At 47.4% G+C, this 19,253-nt stretch overlaps 3 protein-coding genes across 5 annotated transcripts; 2 read left to right on the top strand and 1 right to left on the bottom strand.

The window, feature by feature from the left end:
- Nucleotides 1–181: 181 nt before the first annotated feature.
- Nucleotides 182–6,091, bottom strand: LOC6599595 (puromycin-sensitive aminopeptidase). Of its 2 annotated transcripts, none has more exons than XM_026993771.1 (6): nucleotides 6,033–6,091; nucleotides 4,297–4,919; nucleotides 2,705–3,521; nucleotides 1,319–2,643; nucleotides 1,131–1,253; nucleotides 182–1,068 (listed from the first exon to the last, which is right to left on the bottom strand). In XM_026993771.1, the coding sequence occupies exons 2-6, from the start codon at nucleotides 4,444–4,446 to the stop codon at nucleotides 859–861; spliced, it is 2,625 nt and encodes an 874-aa protein (XP_026849572.1). In that variant the 5' UTR covers nucleotides 4,447–4,919; nucleotides 6,033–6,091; the 3' UTR covers nucleotides 182–858. The 2 variants fall into 2 exon arrangements, with proteins under 2 accessions (XP_026849572.1, XP_026849571.1); XM_026993770.1 differs by lacking the exon at nucleotides 6,033–6,091 and adding an exon at nucleotides 5,101–5,263.
- A 1,601-nt stretch (nucleotides 6,092–7,692) lies between these two features.
- LOC6599578 (protein cueball) lies at nucleotides 7,693–14,267 on the top strand. The gene is made up of 4 exons (XM_026993772.1): nucleotides 7,693–8,009; nucleotides 11,359–12,775; nucleotides 12,842–13,175; nucleotides 13,248–14,267. The coding sequence occupies exons 1-4, from the start codon at nucleotides 7,922–7,924 to the stop codon at nucleotides 13,350–13,352; spliced, it is 1,944 nt and encodes a 647-aa protein (XP_026849573.1). The 5' UTR covers nucleotides 7,693–7,921; the 3' UTR covers nucleotides 13,353–14,267.
- A 1,128-nt stretch (nucleotides 14,268–15,395) lies between these two features.
- Nucleotides 15,396–19,195, top strand: LOC6599577. 2 transcript variants are annotated; one of them, XM_026993775.1, is made up of 4 exons: nucleotides 15,396–15,532; nucleotides 15,612–16,153; nucleotides 16,212–18,694; nucleotides 18,752–19,195. In XM_026993775.1, exons 1-4 carry the CDS (start codon nucleotides 15,459–15,461, stop codon nucleotides 19,109–19,111), a joined length of 3,459 nt encoding a protein of 1,152 aa, XP_026849576.1. In that variant the 5' UTR covers nucleotides 15,396–15,458; the 3' UTR covers nucleotides 19,112–19,195. The 2 variants fall into 2 exon arrangements, with proteins under 2 accessions (XP_026849576.1, XP_026849575.1); XM_026993774.1 differs by having other exon boundaries at nucleotides 15,396–15,506; nucleotides 15,571–16,153.
- The last annotated feature ends 58 nt before the right edge of the window (nucleotides 19,196–19,253 follow it).

A 19,253-nucleotide genomic window follows, 5' to 3' on the forward strand; every position in this document is an offset into this window, starting at 1 on the left:
TTTGGGGATTTCGTGGATGGTTTTCTCCAAAAGAATGTATAAATATTGTAATTTGTACAGCAACATTTTGATCTCACCGCTCTCTCTCGATGATTAGAAGGATAGGTCGACATTACAGCTCAGAATATTACAAATTCTCAACTAGAACCGAATTTTGCCAGCAAAATATTCCCTATTTGGATTTTTGTTTAACGTTTTCTTTAACGTTTCCTAGAAATTGCATTTATTTATAGTAATAAACTCAACACAAGTTTTGGCATCCTCCAACTGGTACGAATGTATCGTCGATCTCGTCATGTTGGCCGCGAGATATCGACTTACCATACCAACGGAGATTCTCACAAAAATTCTCTGAAAAGAGACATGGCTAACAGTGCAACAGCTGCTTTCTTGTCTGGAGCAGAAAATTTTTGTGATGATCTGTTGAAATGATGACTACGCATGTCTCGATCAACTTGACAAGCCCGACGACATATTCGTTTCAATTGGAAGATGGTAAAACTTCCAGGGGAAGGTTACGTGATACGACGAGATACACTCCATAAGCTTAAGCCTTTAATGCTCCATTTTTGTTGTGGGTTTGAGTTGGGGAGTGGAGTGGAGTCTGTGGTTGTATTCTTGCATAAAGACTATGTGGTTCTCATGTGTAAATGGGAGATGTGTGTAGTTTGTGACGGTTGTGGCCAGATAGCGGTGCGACGGTGGTGTTGCGGTTGCTGCTGAACTTGCTGCTGTGGTTTGCTCTGGGTTATTCTGCTGCTGCTATTGCTGCTGCCAAATTGTGTGTTTGCTGTTGGGGGTTACTCTTTTGTGATTCGTTTGTTAAATGCTTTGGTATGCTCGAGGGCGAGACCATGTCTAGACGCTCTTCAGGTAAGTGGATAGCTTCTCGCGATCGCGCTCCAGCCAGGCTGCATTCAGGCGTATTGTCTCCACGGCCTGAGACACAGTGCGCTCGCAGCCGGGTATCTGCGTTACCCTGAAGAATTCCTCCACTTCTTTGGCCTTCTCCTCGGAGGCATAGTTCTCGATGAGGTACTTTATCAGTCGCGTGAGCAGGAAGCCGCCCTTAAAAGGGAATAAGGGAATGAAGATCCCATTTGGAAACAAAGACGGAATGTAAGATTTACCTGATAGCGTTCGAGGAGCTGCTTGTTGCTGCTCTTGAAGAACTCCCAGGCCATGTCACGGCCCTTGGGATTGATGGCAACGGCAACTATCACAAAGACAGAGTCCTGGGCGCGCACTTCACCCTAAGGAGGAGATGAAGGATGATACCCAGGGAACCACGATTATTTTGTGACACTTGCACACTTACCGACATGGCGAAATCAATGACGCGACGCAGCAGCTTCGCATCGGTACTACAGCCAAGGGCCCGTGAGATGCGGTCCTGCTCCTCATGCAGATCGGTGGTGCGGTACAGGGCGAGCATCTCTTCGAAAATCTGCTCATTGCCGTCCTGCAGCGCCGCCTTGTAGCAGGTGGTGCGCAGATCGGCGGGCAGCGGTTGGGTGCCGTTTATATGACTACGGAAGCGCTGTCGGGCCACCTCGATGACATCGTTGCTGCGGAAGGACACAAGACGTGTGAGGACGAGGCTGCGCAGCAGCGTATCCAAATGGTTCTCGCCTTCGCGTGGCTCCCAGCCAAGACGCTGGGCCACTGGCTCATAGAGGTTTCGTCCAAAGCGATGAAAGTCCTCCATGAGATCCGTGTGGGATATCAGAACGTGCAGATTGGTCAGCGAATTGGTGATGGCTGTCCACACAGTGTAGTTTGTCTCATTTCTGTAGCCATCCACGAGGGCCAGGACGTCGGCAGTGCTGGCATGACCCGCCTGCACCATGGCGAACATATCATCGATCAGGCCCAACCGATCCAAAGGAGGAAGCTCCATATTTTTCACCGCTGGCATCAGCTGCTCCAGCATTTCCTTTGAGTAGCGCGTGCGGTAGTAGCCCACGGTGCCGGGATTGATTTTGATCCAGTCGCTGTCGGTCACGCCATCGAGGACCACCTCCATGGATGGTTTGTCCAGCAGGAAAGTCTTGGCTATCGCAGTGGGATCGCGAGAGGTGGACACCGAAATGGGTACCACCCACAGGCAATCCTCATCGGCCTGGGAGCCATCGGCCGTGAATTTCCTTTGGCTAAGGCGCAAAATGCGCTGTGTCTTCCCTTTCTGCTCGGACTCAACGCTCACCACAGGAAATCCCTTGTACTGTGTCCACGAGGACATGACCTCGGCCACATTCTTGGAGCTAGCCTCCTGCAGTGCCGTCCATAGATCCTCGGTGCTGGTATTGCCGTACTGATGGCGCGTCAAGTAGATATTCATACCCTTGCGGAAGTCATCTTCGCCAATGTAGTCGTGGAGCATGCGAATCACCGAGGCGCCCTTGTTGTAGCTAATCTCATCGAATATCTCATCAATTTCCGACGGATGGCCGACAGGCACTTCGATGGGATGAGAGTTCTTCAGCGAATCCAGCTCCAGGGCACGCGTGTACATGTCCGTGACGAACTGCGTCCAAATGTCGTACTCGGGGAACAGATGGTGCACGCAAAGGAACTCCACAAAGGAGGCATAGCCCTCGTTGAGCCACAGATGTGTCCACCATTCCATGGTAACCAGGTTGCCTGAAAGAGAATACAAAAGATTACTAAAGTAAGAGAATATGGGGACAAATAAGGCCCTTACCGAACCACTGATGTGCAATCTCATGGCCAACGGTGAGGGCAATGGACTGCTTGCGCATGAGCGATGTGTTCTTGGGATCAACGAGAACAAAGGTCTCGCGGTAGGTTACCAATCCCCAGTTCTCCATGGCACCGGCCGAGAAGTCCGAAATTGCAATGAGATCCATTTTGGGCAGTGGATAGGCAATGTTGAAGTAGTCCTTGTAAAAAGGCAGCACCTTGGTGGCCACATCCAGGGCGAATTGGCCCTGCTCCCGCTTGCCCACGGGAGTGAAGACGCGCACGATGATGCCGTCCTCGGATTTTCCCTCCACAAAGTCATATTCGCCGACGACGCAGGCCACCAGGTAGGTGGACATGATGGGTGTACGATCGAAGCGCACGCGGCGCAGACCGCCTTCCAGGTCGTCCTCCTTCTTGACGGGCATATTGGACAGGGCCACCCGATTCTTGGGCACCACCAGGGTGATGTCGAAGGTGGCCTTGATGGCGGGCTCGTCCCAGCAGGGGAAGCAGCGACGCGCATCTGTGGCTTCGAACTGGGTGACGCCCGCATAGCGCTCCTCCCCGCTGGCGCTAAAGTATTTGCTGCGATAGAAGCCCTTCATCTTATCGTTCAACTCCCCCGTAAAGGACATTTGCAGTACGCCGGCCGTTTCCGCGGGAATAACCTTCTCGAACTCCAGCGTCGCCGTCTCTGCGTCCGTGGAGTAGACGATGCGGTCTGCTTTCATCTTGGTGCACTCGAACTCCAGCTGCGCCTCTTCGATGATTATGTCCAGGGCATTGAGGACGATCTGTTTGGTCGGCTTCTTAACCTGAAACCGGTACGGGCAAACGGTAAAACGGCAAAAGAAATGAGTCAATAACCCGTTAGAACAGAAACAGTTAGCCGGGAGATGGTAGAACAACGGCCATAAACAGTTATTCCAAGGTCATAGAAATTGCCTCTCTTGCTTCTTTGTTGCCTTTATTTTCGAGTTTCCGGCTTAAGCCGTCGCAATCAACAACCTCCTCCCCCCAGCCTCCTCTCGTTCAATCCCCGAAACTCGTTTTTGCCAAATTTATACACTCCCAAAACAAAACACACAAAAAAAAAATAGAACAAAACGACCAAAACGGCACTACCTGTGGAGCTACTTTCTGATGAGGAATAAGGAAGGGTAATTTTGTTGTTCGCATTAGAGAATTCCAATGAAATATGAAGGTACGGTACTATAATTATTCCAATCGATACAATATCCCCATTAGTGATTGGTATTTTATGAATAATTGCCATAAATCCTGCCATCATTGATTTATATTTCTTTCCCTCTCTCTCTCTCTCACAATAAAGAGAGTATCAAAAGTGCGACTAGGCCACGGACACATACATATGTCCATATTTGGCGTTGATTTACAGTTATGCCCCGTCATTCTGCGCATTCCCAGCAACAAAGAAACCGTTTCCTCGTGGTGTATGCAAATTGCAGCATAAAGAGAAATGCCAAACAACAAAACAAGGAGAATGTGAAAGTGAAAGCGAAGAAAGACTCCAGAGAGACAGAGAGAGAGAGGAGGAAGACAAGAGAGATAACGAGACTCTTTACTCACTTGGACTTGCACTATTGTCTTGCCCTTAAAGGTGAAAGCCTCCAGATCGGGCTGCAGCAGCAACTCGTAATGCTTTGGCACCACATTCGTGGGCAGCCGTTTGAACTCCAGCTTTTGCGCCATGCCGCCGACCTCCTCCTGTTGCTGCATTCGAGTCTCCTGTTGCTTGTGCGCCCCTCGAATCTGCTGATGCTGTGGTTGGCCTTGTTTCTGTCCTGGCACCACGTCCGCCGATGTGTACGCTAAGATGGCCCGATACTGATTGCACAAGTCACCGAGCAGCGGTGCGTCTGAGCTTTTCAGGGGAGCTCCCAGGGAGACGGATGAGTAGTCGCGATAGAATTGCTTCTGAACCTTGACGAACTGCTTCGACGAAAGTAGCTCGTTCAGATGGGCAGTCTCTGTTCGGCGGAGATGGGCGTTAGAATGCTTATCGAGTGTTGAGGGAGAGACGTTAGCAAACAGCCGACAATGGTTAGCAACGTTGCAGTTTTTCTGGGTGTTGAATATGGAAGGGGAAGTGTTCTGGCTGCGGGTGGACTTTCTGCTGTTATTCTCGCTGGTGTTTAGTAACTGTGGCTGGGTTTCGGTTGCGGGGTAACAGCTTTGGATGGGTCTGGTAGCTGGAATAGCAGAAAAAGGCAGGGCAATTGGTTCTGGTTAGTATTATCAGCGGCAAACGGGGGCGGCACGGCAAACACCATACACAAATTATTGATAAGCGTTTCTTCACGTCTTGTTATTTGATTAGCTCTGGAAGGTGGCCGGAGGGCAGGTAAGGAAGAGCGGGATCTACTCTCTCACCTTCGCACAAGTGTTGCTCGAAATCAGTGTTCGCCTTGGCTAATTCCAAGTTGAGTTTTCCAATTTCTGGAAAGATTAGTGTTGCACTTATTGCACTATTCGTACATTTGATTTGATAAAGTTGAATGGAGGAAAAACCGCCTTTTGTTGTTTCGTTTTCCGCGGTCGTTTTCGTTTTTACTCTTTGTAGTCCAATTCTGAGCAAAAATTAATAATAACTCTACACAGTTACTACACATTTGCTACACAATGGGAGAAAAAAGAGGGTATGGAGAACAAGCAGCACCGCCAGAAAATGCAACGCATGCAAGGTGAAATCCACCCCCTTTTCCCAATATACCTTGAAGACGAAAAGCCGATTTTGTCAAGGTATGTTGTGCTCACTCGCGAGGTGAGGTTCGTACGAACATTTAAAATTGCCTTGGCGGTTTTTGCCTGTTATCCATACCCCTTTCAGAATTAACACTCATTTTTTCGTCGCATTTTGAGCCCTCTCAGAAATATACCGTCTCATTTTCAAAATATACCGTAAATATACTGACGAATTATTCAACTTCCATCATAAATATTCCTCGTTTTTGATATTCCGTCCAATATTGCTAGCTAGATAGAACTCTCAGCCCTGCCCACATAGTTTTATTGATGAATAAATTTATTATCGAACAACACCACGCACACACACGCTTAAAGTGTCCCACTTTTAAGTGGAACGTTTTGGGAATGGGAAAGCAGCCACCAGCTGTTTGGCCGGCTAAATGTTATATGCAAACTTGTGTAATCACCATTTTTTAGCCTCCAGGCTTGTTTGGCCGTACGAATACCTCCCCTAAGTGCATTCTTGTACATTGCACTTTGAGTTTTAAGTTACGCGAATTAATAAAGCAACGAGAAACTGCAGTATCAGATATTATGGTGTATACGACGACACTTACCAGCACTGTCGTAATATGTTTCCTTCCACGATATTTTCAAATAAAACAAAACAAAGAATTTTGCTCGTAGCGAAAACGTTCCGAATGTTATAAATGACTCAATTTTTTTGTTGATTTGAGAACGTTAACCAGTTTGACACTGAATTTGACACAATAGCAGAGAAAAGCATCCTTGTTCACTTATCACTTGAAAACTTATCGATATATTTTTGAAATCTAATTTTCGTGCAGTAGGTTATGTTACAAATTTGATTTCATTAACCATCTAACACGTAAGAGTGTCTTGAGACACTTATTATATTATTCACATTAGCAAAAAAACTAAGAGCTTTTACAGCATTTAAATATTTGTTGGCTGTTAATAACAACCACACCAATTAAGTGAAGAAGTTTTTAAAACTTTTAGAAGCTTTTAACGGTACTTTTTATCTACATATAAACAATACATGCTTTGTTCCCGCTTGAAATTCGACCTGCTGCATGCTGTGTTTAGTTGTGCTAATAAAAGTCAATATATTAAACCAATCCACATAATATTGTTCGTGGAAGGTAGGTTTATTTACTATCAAGTTGCAGATATGCAAATACATGAAAAACTTGCTTTGTAGCAGAAAAATAGTGATAAGTTTCTTGAGATACTTTTGGGGTTCCACGCTATATATTACAAGTAGCTTTTTCTCAACTACTTGAAATTGTTGTGTTTTTATAGCCGATACTCAAAATGAGTATTGGGGTAGATTAGATTTGGGGTGAAAATGGATGTGTGTAACGTCCAGAACGAATCGTTTCCGATCCCACAAAGTATATATATTCTTGATCAGTATCAATAGCCGAGAATCTGAATTGGATCGTATCAATTTTATAGCCAGAATGAAGAAAACAATTCAATTTATTACCGCTCTGTCTCTCTCTAACACACATGTATCATAGCCGGCTTTGCTTAGCGCAGAACACTAGCCTCTAGATCTCAGCGACTATAGGAGCTGGCGCAACCAAACCAAACCAAACTATGATATCGAACCTGCGCAAGTGTATTTCAAAACTTCGCCCCACCCCCTTCCGCCCCCGCAAAGGACGAAAATCTGTGGCATCCTTAGATCTCAGAGACTATTAGAACTGACTGTAGAGTTCTCACTGTTACAAAACGATTTGTAATTTTGCACTGCAGAACTCACTGTTATAAGTGTATTTCTTGTTTCCCACTGTAGAGAGCTCACTGCTACAAGTGTGTTTCAAAATCTCGCCCCGCCCCCACAAAAGACGAAAATCTGTGGCAACCACAATTTAATGTTATATTTGGTTGATAACTATCGGACGCATATATATTCAAAGACAGCGGGTATTTCGATTGCAGTACTACAACCCTGCAGCCCTGTGAAGTTGTAGCCAACTAAGTAAATGTTTAATATTTATTATATATATTCAGCGTTATTTTTCTGAGGTGAATTCTGATACAGCGTAAATAAACCGTCAGCCCTATTACGGTTTCAGTATATACAAAAAAGTATATCGTAAATGGGTGCCAGGGTGGCATATGTATTCAGAAACAGCTGTTATTTCGATTGATATATTACAACTCTGGCGACAGTGGCGACCCCTAAGTAAATAATTAAAATAAATTATAGTTATTTAGTGGAATGTTGTCGAAGTGAAGTGTCGAAGTTTGTCGGGTCTGATTCGCGCTGTTTAACTCTTTTAAATCCGAGTCCGGTGAACGTGAAAACATCGCGGTGTTTCCCAGAATCCGACTCAGTTCCACCCAATAATTCTTGTCCGTGACAATATAAACTGCAAGACTTATATTACCAGACCAATCCAAGCCATTAACCCTTAAATAGGAAACGGTTGTGCAATCGAGTGAAGTCTGAAATTCAAAATAGGAAACAAAAATGTTATGGTGTCCGTCAGTTCTAGTGCCACTTATAGCTGTTGCCGCCTGTCTGCCTGTCCTGGCAATTGGAACACCTCTCGAATGGGGTAAGAACAGAGCAGGAGAAAGGGCTTCATTGACCCTCTGGCAATGCCACCTCCTAACCTTCATTTTATTTCGACTAAAAATCAATTCAAAATCAACAATGTCGTTCCGTTCGCCTTGTTGCAGGCGAAAGATAGCCAGCCAGCCACTTGGGCTATTATGTAATCGCTTGACACTAGAATTATGTATTATCGAGCATGCAATGCTCGTACTCGTGCGAAAGACCTAGTATCAGCAGAACGGGTTTTATTATCTCTTCTACCACTCGTCGTCCCATGCGTCGAAGCGCGGGCTTTTCTTATCAATGCACACGTCCCCCCGATAACTAAAAACAAAATACATGCGAGTCAAATAATTCAAAACATTCAATTCATTATTAGTCGGTGTTTAACAAAACAGACAAACTTTCTCTTCCCATTCGATAGGGTATCGGCTACGCTCTCTCTTTCAAGTCTACTCTCTTTGGTTGTTTCGGTACGAAATAAACGTGGCCGGCAAAAAAAAAATTTGACATTTGCCACCTATCCACCACTGCTGCCGCCATGGACTTGGGATATTTTGTCACGTATGCCACACATCATGTGTCGCCTCGGCTCGGCTCGGCTTCTTTTTAGATATGCTTCTAGCTCTACTGTTTTTCCATTCTCTTTCACCACTCCGCGAAGGGAAATTATGCATGCAAGCAGTTTATGGGATTGTATTACTCCACTTTGCAGCCTGGTGCCGCCTGCTGTTTGCAGCTGGAGTGTGGATGTGGAGTGGAGTGTTGTGTTCCCCGAAGTCCAAAGAATTTTCAAGTCGCAATTCGAAACCTCATCCGAATATGTAGCTTCGTTAGATATGCTTCTAGGCACTGCTTAAAAATTTACAATAAGATTAATTTCCGTACCAGCTGTTGTTGGTTCGTTTGTGTTATGTGTGTCAGGGAAATTATGCAGGCAAGCAGGGTATGGGATTCGGTTCCACGGCTTGCCACTACATTAGAATGATTCCCGAACCCGAAGGAATTTCCAAGTCGGAATCCAAAACCATTCAACCCAATCAGTATCAGATCAAAGCTTTAATTAGATTCCTGTCCAATTCGAAACAACTATCGTGCATAATAAAAACCCATACAGCTGAAAACTGAATTTATGTAATCGTATAGTAAATGAGATCGATGGGGCACACCACGTGCATCGGGCAAATCCACTACGAGCATTCCCCATTCCGATACACTATGTATCACTGGCATTGAAAATCGTATCTGATGCGATAGGAAAAAGCTCCAGTGAATCATAAAATTAGAGTGGGCGTGATAAAGATAGTCCAGTAAATTCCATGGAGGAAGTAACGGTAGAAATTTGTTAATTATAAAATTATAAAATGAAATCTAGATTTGTATTATGGAAGTGCGGGCATGCACAATTTCCCTATTGAAGTGAGGGGAAAGAGATCCTACGAGGAACACTCTACTGCTTGCTAACATTATTTCCCTGAATGAAATATCGTATCCTGTATATCGATCACGAATCTATCATTTGTGCTGTCGATGCTGTTATTTTGGTACAACTCTCAGAAAAGTCTAGAAAACTGCCACCTCTCCTCTGTAAAAGCACTTAGCAATAAGAAATAATGCCTAATAAATGGCAATTCAAAAACTTTTCTGCATCGATAAAAACGTTGACCTCAAACGCAAAAGCCTTGGAGTTCTGCAGCGGCACAGTCCGCTCGTCCGTCGCGTTCATTCGTGTTTCTAATGTTGTTGTTGTTGTATTTGTATTATTGTTTTTAAAACCATCGCGATGATAATTGGCCAGCACACGCACTCATACATATGGATGAACCATGAATAACCATTATTTATAGTATGTTTAGGTTTTTCGGGCAAAAACTATAGCAACGCAACAGCGAGTGACCTACAAAAACGCGAGGCCCCCCCTTCTAGCTCTAGGGCCAATGACCAAGTCGACATGGATTGATTTCAGACAAGATGATCGATGGATTCCAATGGAAAAGGCAGTCATGTGAAAGTAGAAGCAAGCCTACCTCGCTATCTCTCTCTCTCTCTCTCTCTCAATCTCTCCTTTAGCCTTCGGCGGGCTCGTGTTCTTTTCCGTTCCGGAAGTGCTGTTCCGCCAGCTGTTTTCCACTTCCGTGCGAGATCCAATCCAGAAAAGTTCCTTTATCTTTACCCGTTTGCACAGGCAACAGGTGGCTGCTGCTGCAAGCGCAGCCTTAATCATTCATTCGCATTCACTTAACAGCCAATCAAATAAGTGACAACAGGTTTTTTGGCTTTCGATCTTATTAGGAGAATATGCAGTACCTGTATCTGTATCTGTATCTGTATCTGTATCTGTATCTGTAGCATGGGGTTAGGGTATATTGATGTTTGCAATGCACATGGAGCTGTTTCTTATACCGCCACTACCGCTTGGTGTTTAAAAAGAAGGAATCGTCATCTGTAAGGGTATTTAGAGTTTCGGGCATGCCTCCACAAAGCTGGAGTTATTTTCTCTCTTGTTTACAATTTCGCTTGCCAGAGGGGCGGCTAATCCGCTTTCGAATCGAATCGAATCGAATCAAGGCATTGCTTATCAAATCTCTTCATATAACATTTTTGCACACCGTACATCCAGCCATGTTTTGTGCCTGGCCTGATACAAGGTCACCCATCGACATCGACATTGACATCACTTCGATTAGAGGTGTGAAAGATAGAGCCAATAGGGGCAGGGAAGTGGCAGTATACGGCGAAATTCCTGAGTATATGGCACCCTTCAGGTCACACAAGTCTGTGTTGACAATTCACTGAGAGTAGGCTGGGGAAAACCCTCAAAATGCAGATAGTGGAGATGATCCTTGTCGCCAGTGAAGTGCTTTACATTTGCTTATCAGTGGCTAGACCTCTAGACGCGAATGATCTACGCTCCCAGACGCACATGCTCGTATGTAAATGATCTCTAAAAAATGTCTGCGCCATCTTGGGGCGACACATCACATCACATCAAATCGATTGGCGCCACATTAAGTAATCATCAATTCAATTCAATTTGCTATTAATAATTGAAGCGCAATTCAAGCAGAATATTTCTGTTGCAAAATTCTGAATTGAGTTCCACAAATGGCGGAATGATTTGATTGGTATTTTGGCAATGTTTAATGGATCGACCGGATGGCAAGGGAGTACCCTTAGCATTGATTGAGCTTAATTTCCGCAAACCCAAAAACACGGGGGCAGATCTCTGAGATCACGTGTGCCTTTTGGTCACGATGGTATTTTATGGATTGCAATGTCTAAATCTAAATTGCAAGGATTTGGATAACGTATTGAGGCATTTCTAACCGAATATCAAATTGACATTTCAGAATTCGCCATCACCTTGAAGTCGAAAATACTGTTTGTCGATGAATTCTGGCGCACTTTGGCCTCGGCGGCCCACGAGTTCGATGAACTGTCCGCCCTGACCTTTGACGAAACGGAGGAGCTCATCTACTTCAACGATCAGCAGCACCGGAATGGCAGCATATTCTCGCTGCGAAGAGATGCCCTGATGGCCTCCCACATAGCCGAGCAGGCGATACAGCGAACGGGGAATGAATCTGTGGGAGGATTGGCCTACGATCCGCTCAATCGGAACCTCTTCTGGTCGGACACGCTCCAGAAAAAGATCTTCTTTGCCTCGATCGATAGTAAAGTAACGGAGACGCCCAAAGTGTTGGTGGATCTAAGCCAGGAGGGTGCACGCCCCGACGGCGTGGCCGTGGATGTCTGTCGCAGAAAGCTCTATTGGACGAACTCCAACATCACGCATCCCACAGTCGAGAGCATCGATTTGGCTGGCACTAACCGCCAGGTGATTATCGACACGGACATCGATATGCCGCGTGGCATTGTGGTGGACCAATTGTCGGATCGCATTTTCTGGATCGACGATCTGAAGGGCGTGTTCTTCGCATTGAAAAGTGCGCGATTGGATGGCTCCGATCGCCAGTTGGTGCTGCACGACAAGCACCACGAACCCCTGAATCTTGCGGTGACCAATGATGCCATCTACTGGACGGACAAGACCACCAAGGCGGTGTGGAGTCATCCAAAGGTGCCCATTGTCAAGGCCACCACTACAACGAGTCCGGTCAAAGCAGAGGAGGAAGACGCCACGGAGACCATCCCAGACATCGAACCAGAGCCCGTGGCAGAGGTCTCCGCCCTACTTCGCGTGGCCAATCTCAGCGAGGAGGCACGCGGCATTGTGGCACGCACTGGGTTCTATCAGCGACTGCAGAAGGATGAACATTGCGCCAATATTGTTCGAAAGGTCAAGGAGCGACTGGATCTGATGACCAAGAAAAAGCAAATGCGCAGCCTCGTCGACGAGAAGACGGCCCAACTGGAGCGCGATCATTGCCTGAATGGCGGCACCTACATTGCAGATCGGGTGCTGTGCATCTGCCCGACAGGCTTCAAGGGCTCGCGCTGCGAGATTCGCGAGTGCCACAACTTTTGTGTGCACGGCACCTGCGAGATCAGCGATCGAGCGTATCCCAAGTGCTACTGCCAGCCGGGATTCTCGGGCGAACGTTGCGAGATTAGCAAATGCTCGGGACTGTGCCTTAATGGCGGTCACTGCAAGCTGGAGGACATCTCTGAGAAGCCCAGCTGCGAGTGCCCCCATAATTTTGCGGGAGAGCGATGCGAGCAAAACTCCACGGAGATCTGTGCGTTATTTTGTCGCCTGCTGAAGCATGAGGCGGATATATATGTGCCCTTTGGTTGTCATGATATGTGAGTAGAGGCATGGAGTCCTCAATGCAATCCTCAACTAATTCTTTCGGGTATTCTCCCTTTTAGTTGCGAGGAACTGGCCAAGGATGCAAGCGATAAAATCGCCATACCGCAGTATCACCATCTGGAGGTGTGCATGACGCCTAGTCCATGGACAAGCAATGTGATCATTGTCCTCGTTTTGGGCATAGTCTCGTGCTTCTTCCTGGTGGCCGTCATAGTACATGGCTTCCGTCGTCTGTACAAACCGAAGAGGCCACGCATCAGGAAGACATTTGTGGTACGAAAGCAGGCGCGCACGAACTCCTCCGGTGACACGCCACTGACCAATCGCCCACTGGCCACAGAGCAGTGCGAGATTACGATAGAGAACTGCTGCAACATGAATATCTGCGAGACGGTAAGCGGGGATATACTCAGGATAAATTCAAGACACTCTTTGACCAATTCGATTGCCTATCCATTTCATTAGCCCTGTTTCGATCCCAAGCTGGTGGAGCAGACGCTAGCTAAGTCTTCCAATTGCAAGGAGGACAAGAAGATACTAATCCACAACATGGACGATGATCTGTACTAAAGGGAGGGGCCCAAAAAAGGAGCCGCTCTATCAAAACTGGACCTTGTGATAGTCGTTGTCGAGTGCGGTGTTTGGTATTCGAGCTTGAAAAGCTGCTGCCCGCCCGGCTCTCGGCCCCGTTTGCCGTCAAGGTGCACCCATTCAGAAAACACCAGAAAAGCCACCCAGAGAAGATGTAGAAGATGCAGTAGCTGGTGGTGGAACACTTAACACTCGCCAAAACCATTTACTTAAACCGAAAGCAACATTTGTACTTAGCAGATCTTCCGATCGTAGGACTGCTTTGGTCTCTCGTTAATTTATTTTAGTGAATCATTTTTCATTGTAGGGTTTTATTACAATTTTATTATTTTTTTTTTTTTGTTTTTTAGCTTACAGCCGAGAGAGAAATCCCTTTAAATTCGATTCTTTTTATTATATTCTCACTATTTTTGGTTTTTTCTTTTAATGAAATTCGCTATGGAAATGATGAAAGTCGGGAGTGACTGACATTAGCTTTAACATGGAATATACACACGAAAAAAAAAAAAAAAACAAAGAACCGCACAACTCTCGCGGCAGAGATAAGGCCCATTGTGATTTATGAAAACGTTGAAAACTGCTGTAAATAATGGTGTAATAGATACGATTATTCATTGAAGAAGTTCCTGCTCTATTGTAAAAAAAAAATTACCGCCGTCTCATGACAACTGCAATGCCCGCCCCCACCCCGCCCACATATGCCATAACTTGCCCATTTCCCCTGCTAACACTGATCCCCTCCTCTTCCCAACCTCTCCAGCAAAAACCGGAAATGAAGCTCTAACCCAGGGAGACGAAGAGAGTTGTAAATATTAAAGAATAGTTTATTTTTAGTTTTAGTCCTTAAGCAAAAGGGTTGAATAAATAACAAAAAATTAACTACATGCAGTTGTATATGATATTTGTTGTACTTACTTGGGACTTTACTTTCCACAGAATGCTGTCACTTTACTTTACGATATAGTATATATTTATTTATGTATTTGTGTAAGAATCACAAGATCATCTATATCCTAGCTATCCAATTGCGCAGGCTATGCTGATTTTCATAAGTTGCCGGTAATCGTTGCACTATTCATCATTATTTCCTTTGTTATTTGATGCGCTTAATAACTGCCCTTCAATATTATATTATTCTAATTTGTACACATTTTCACCAGGATTATTCGTGAATCATTTTTTACTATATATATATATATATATATATATATATACTATATAGTACTATACCGATTAACAGCAACAATTTCGGGACTTTTTACATATTCTAAAGGCCATTTTTGGTATTTTTAAAATTGATGAGACCATAAACTTAGAACGAAACTTCGTGTGCGCCAGTCGACGTAAAAACGTATTAAAACTGAAAAGAAAATTCGATAACAGTATATACTGTATGTATAGGATAAAGCCGTACTGTTCGTGACCGTTTACGGTGTTTTAAATTATTTTCGGTATTTTTTAAAGGTACAAATTGAGCCGACGTTATGTTTACGGTATATGATGTATAATCATTTATTCCAATGGATTGCATTTAAATCCTTGTTGCTCATTCACTCTTAAGCAACATACGTAAAACAGTAATCAATTTTACTTATGTTGTCAATTTTCATAGCTGTTTTACTGGAATTACACAAAATCTCAAAACATGACAACAATCCTCATGAAAGTTGAGTAAAGTGGGAACTTTGCCCAATATGAGTTAAACTCCCATATTGTCAATTGGTTAGAACACCCGGCTCTCATCCGGCTCGGTTTCAATTCCCGGTATGGGAAACTGTCAAAAGTTTTTTTTTTTCATCTGTAATATATTTTACGCGAGGGTAATTTTGTCGAACACCCTAATTAAAAAAATGAATTTTATATCCTACTTTTTTAAACTCAAAAGTCGCGGCTACTTAAAGATGGAAAATATGTAGTATTTTTTAGTGGTTTTTCCGCGGGCTGGGCTGCCAACTGGTGTTAAGGGCGATCAGCTGTTCATTGATATCAGTTTTTTTTATTGCCACAAAGTTTTTGTCTGCGTAATGTAAATTGTAATGCGGAATTGCAGAATGCTCCTCTAGACCAGGCCCCCATGCGAGCAATATGAACGATGCGGCTTTCTCGGGCTTCTACAGCGGCATTGGCAACCAGGTGAGCCCCATGCGCAGGCAGAGAGAGTACATCTCGCCAGAAAACGATGCCGTGTGTTTTCCAGCTGCACCCGCCCCTCCATCAGCAGCAGCAGCAGCAACAGAGTCAGCACCAGCACCAGGAGCTGTCCCTGTCTACGCCCGTGCACGCCCTGGAGCCGGACACCAACTTCACCAGCTTCTTTGACGATGACATCGTGACCTGCGGCTCCACATCCTCTTCCGCTATCTGGCTGCCCATACAGCTGGGTAACGGCAATGTTCCCAATGGAGGCATCAATGGAGCGAACAAGGCAGCCGCAGAGGTTCCCTTTGTCCAGATCCACACCACGGACCTGCAGCAGCAGGCGCAGCCGGAGAAGAGCTATCGCAATGCCTTTCGCCGCAGGACGGCGGAGATCAAGTCCGAGGAGTTGATCAAATCCGAGCTGGCCGAGGCCGCGGCCAAGGAGCGCCTGAATGCCACGCCCACGCCACCCACACGCAACTCCAGCTGCGCCAGTGTCGAGGGAAAGGCCATGGTCCAGGAGGCGCCGATTCTCTTCAGGTGTCCCAACTGCCCGTTTCTCAGCCTCTGCCAGGTGAAGTCCAGCCAGCACGTGAACAATTGTTTTGGAACCAGCGCCGAGCAGCAGAGACAGTGTCCAGGTGAGGATTTAATAAAATAATGGAATCCAGGCTCATGCCTAATCCAATCGGTTTTCAGGATGCCCGAACATCTTCTATAGCAGCGATGCCCTCAATGTGCATCTCAGCCTGGACCACCAAATGGATGACGATGAGATTGTGACCCTGCTAGGTGGCACAGGCACACCCCCTGAAGTAACCGGCAATAAGCAGCCTCTGCCCAAGAGCCGAATCTTCATCAAGAGCGTGGACTGCCTGAGGGAGCCCCTCCAGGATTTCCTGCCCCTTCTGCAGCAGAATACCGATACTCCAGTCACTGGCAACATTCTCGATCTACTCGATGAAGTGGGAGAGACACCGGAACTGGCGTCCAGCACTGAACAAGTGGCGCCGCCCTGCCAGAAGCCCAGCCAGAAGATATCCATTAAGAGCGTGGACGTATTGAGGGAGCCTGCACTGCTGACCTTTGATTTTCAGCTGCCCAATGGCGGCCAGGAGATGCCTCTGCTGGCGGACAGCAATCTCGTGAGTGTGCCAGTGGTGGGGGGCGAGGTGGAACCGGAGAAGCCGCGTCAGCCCAAGATCTATATCAGAAACGTGGACATCCTCAAGGAGCCGATGTTGCTGCCCTCCTCCCTGCCCGCCATGGGCTTCAATGGAGGCGTGGCCACAACACTAGCGATGCAGAATAATGGTGGAGCAGGAGGAGCTGCCAGCGATGTCTTCCAGGCGGATACGTTACTCACGCCAACGGGTCCGCTGCCAGGATTCGAGCCCAGCCTGGCGCCACTGGCCAACATGTGCTCCGAACCATTCCCCTTTGATTCCGTGCTGAGTGTGAGCGGAGGTGGTGGCGCCTCCGCTCTGGAAAACACGCGCTTCAGTGCCTTGGACTTGGACTTTGGCGTAGATTTTGACCATGGCATAGCGCCACTGCTCACAGAGGCCACCCCTCCGCCACCGCCGCCGCCGCCAGTGCAGTCCGGACTTTCGGAACTGGAGCAGCCCGTTGAACTGCAGCACTACCTGCCGCCGGCTCCGAGCACCACGAAGCAGAAGATTTTCATTAAGAACGTGGACATCCTGAAGGCTCCCCAGCGGGGAACCCTCCACCTGCGCACCGTCGACGAGCTCAATTTTATGACCCGCAATGAGGTGGAGCGCCTGATAGTACCCAACCTGGAACCCATGCCAAAAATGGAGCCCCTAATGGACCAGCAGCAGCAGCACACGCAGCCGCAGTCGCAGCCGCAGCCGCTGGACCCTCTGCAGCTGGAGTCGCAGAACTCTCAGACGCTTAGCGAGTTCCAGGCTCCTCTGAGCGGCAGCTGGCCGAGCGAGGACAGCTACGACCTGGCCGGGGATCTGGAGTGCTGGCCCTGGATCGAGGAGGCAGTTCAAGAGGTCATACCCCTGGCTGATCCAAATGAGACTGCCGCTGCAGCCGAAACACAAGTGGAGGCCCTTCCCCAGTCCTCGGACGATTTCCCCCAGTTGTATCCCTCACCGCCAGAAGCAGTACAGAGCGGAGGAGAAGCAGTGCCTCCCCTGGTGCCCGTCAGCGCCTCAGATGGCACTGCAGGCGCTGCCGCAGGCTCCGGCCCGAGCAGTCTGCCCCTTCCTCCCCTGGTTCCTCTGGCGGCGGAGGCGGGCGAGAAGCCGGGACGCATCTATGTGGCCAACAATCTGCTGCCCGCCGCCGTGGATCCGCTGCCGGGTGGCACTTCTGTGCGTGGGCGTCCCTATGGAACCAAGCTGGCTGCAGGAAGCGGCGGAGGAAAACGAAAAGCAGCGCCGGGTATCAGCCAGGTGTCCGAGGGAGGCAAGTGCCAGGTAGAAGGCTGCATGTTTCGCTTCAAGTCGCCGGCGACGCTGGAGTATCACGGACGCTGCCACAACGACGTACTGGGATCATCCCAACCGATGGTCTGTCCGGAGTGCCGTTCGTCGGAGTTCAGCAACTGGAACTGCCTGCACACGCACCTGTGGCGCACACACCAGATTGACATGGAGCTCTACTGCTGCCAGCTGTGCAGCTTCAAGACGCCCATCTACTCGCGTCTGGTCAACACCCACGCCAAGATCCACTCCGAGGAGCGCAACTACAAGTGCGAGCAGTGCGGCAAGGGATTCAAGAACACCAAGCAGCTGAAGAACCACAGACGGCTGCACCGTACCCAGGGACTTGGAATGGGTAAAGTTTCGCATCAAGATCAGGCGACAGCCGATGCCGATGCTCCTCCTCCTCCTACTGCCATCCTGCATCGCTGCGGTGACTGTGGGGCGGCTTTCAAGCAGCGTAAGACCCTGCGCGAACACCTCTGCAAGGAGCGGAACGAACAGCCGCAGTGTTCCCTCTGCCAGCGGGTCTTCAGCTCCAAGAGCAGCCTCAAGCTACACCTGCGCAGCCACCAGGCGAACAAGCGCTTCCAGTGCGACACCTGCGAGTACGAGGCGAGTGACCACAACGCCTTTCGACGCCATCTGGCTACGCATCGGGACCGCAAGCGATATGCGTGTCCTCATTGCGACTTTCGGGCGATACAGAGCACTGCCTTTCGGGTTGGTTATCGGATCCTTATTTTGTTTCACATATAATTGATTTATTTCCCCCGATAGATACACCTGCAGAAGCGCCATCCTGAGCAGGAGCTCTCGTCCATTATTTACAAGTGCGATCTGTGCAGCTTCTCCAGCATCAATCAGGGCCTGCTGCAGGTTCATCAGGCCAAGCACGAGGCATCATCATCGCCCAACCAACAGCCGCCTACAGGGGTATTTCCTGTCTCCCTACATGTGGCACCACCTGAGGCAGTTGCTCTTGCTGTGGCTGCTCCCGAGGCAGTTCCAGTTCCAGGGACGGTCTCAACGCCATCACAAATCAAGGTGGAGACCAGTCTGCTGCTAGCTCATTCCAGTACAAATGTCGCCAAAACGCAGGCGGTTGGTCCTTTGGTAGATGTCCTACAATCCTCATAATCTTCCTTATCCCCCATCTGTATATCACACAAAGTGCCGTGTAGCTTATACAACAATTTTATACCAAATTATACCAATGTTAGTTATGGCTAAGAATGAATCAGAGATGCCTCTCCTCTCCAAAGAACGGAGTTTCCTAGTA

The sequence above is a fragment of the Drosophila persimilis genome, unplaced genomic scaffold, assembly GCF_003286085.1.
Source record: "Drosophila persimilis strain 14011-0111.01,24,50 unplaced genomic scaffold, DperRS2 tig00000885-arrow-arrow-pilon, whole genome shotgun sequence".
Taxonomy (NCBI): domain Eukaryota; kingdom Metazoa; phylum Arthropoda; class Insecta; order Diptera; family Drosophilidae; genus Drosophila; species Drosophila persimilis.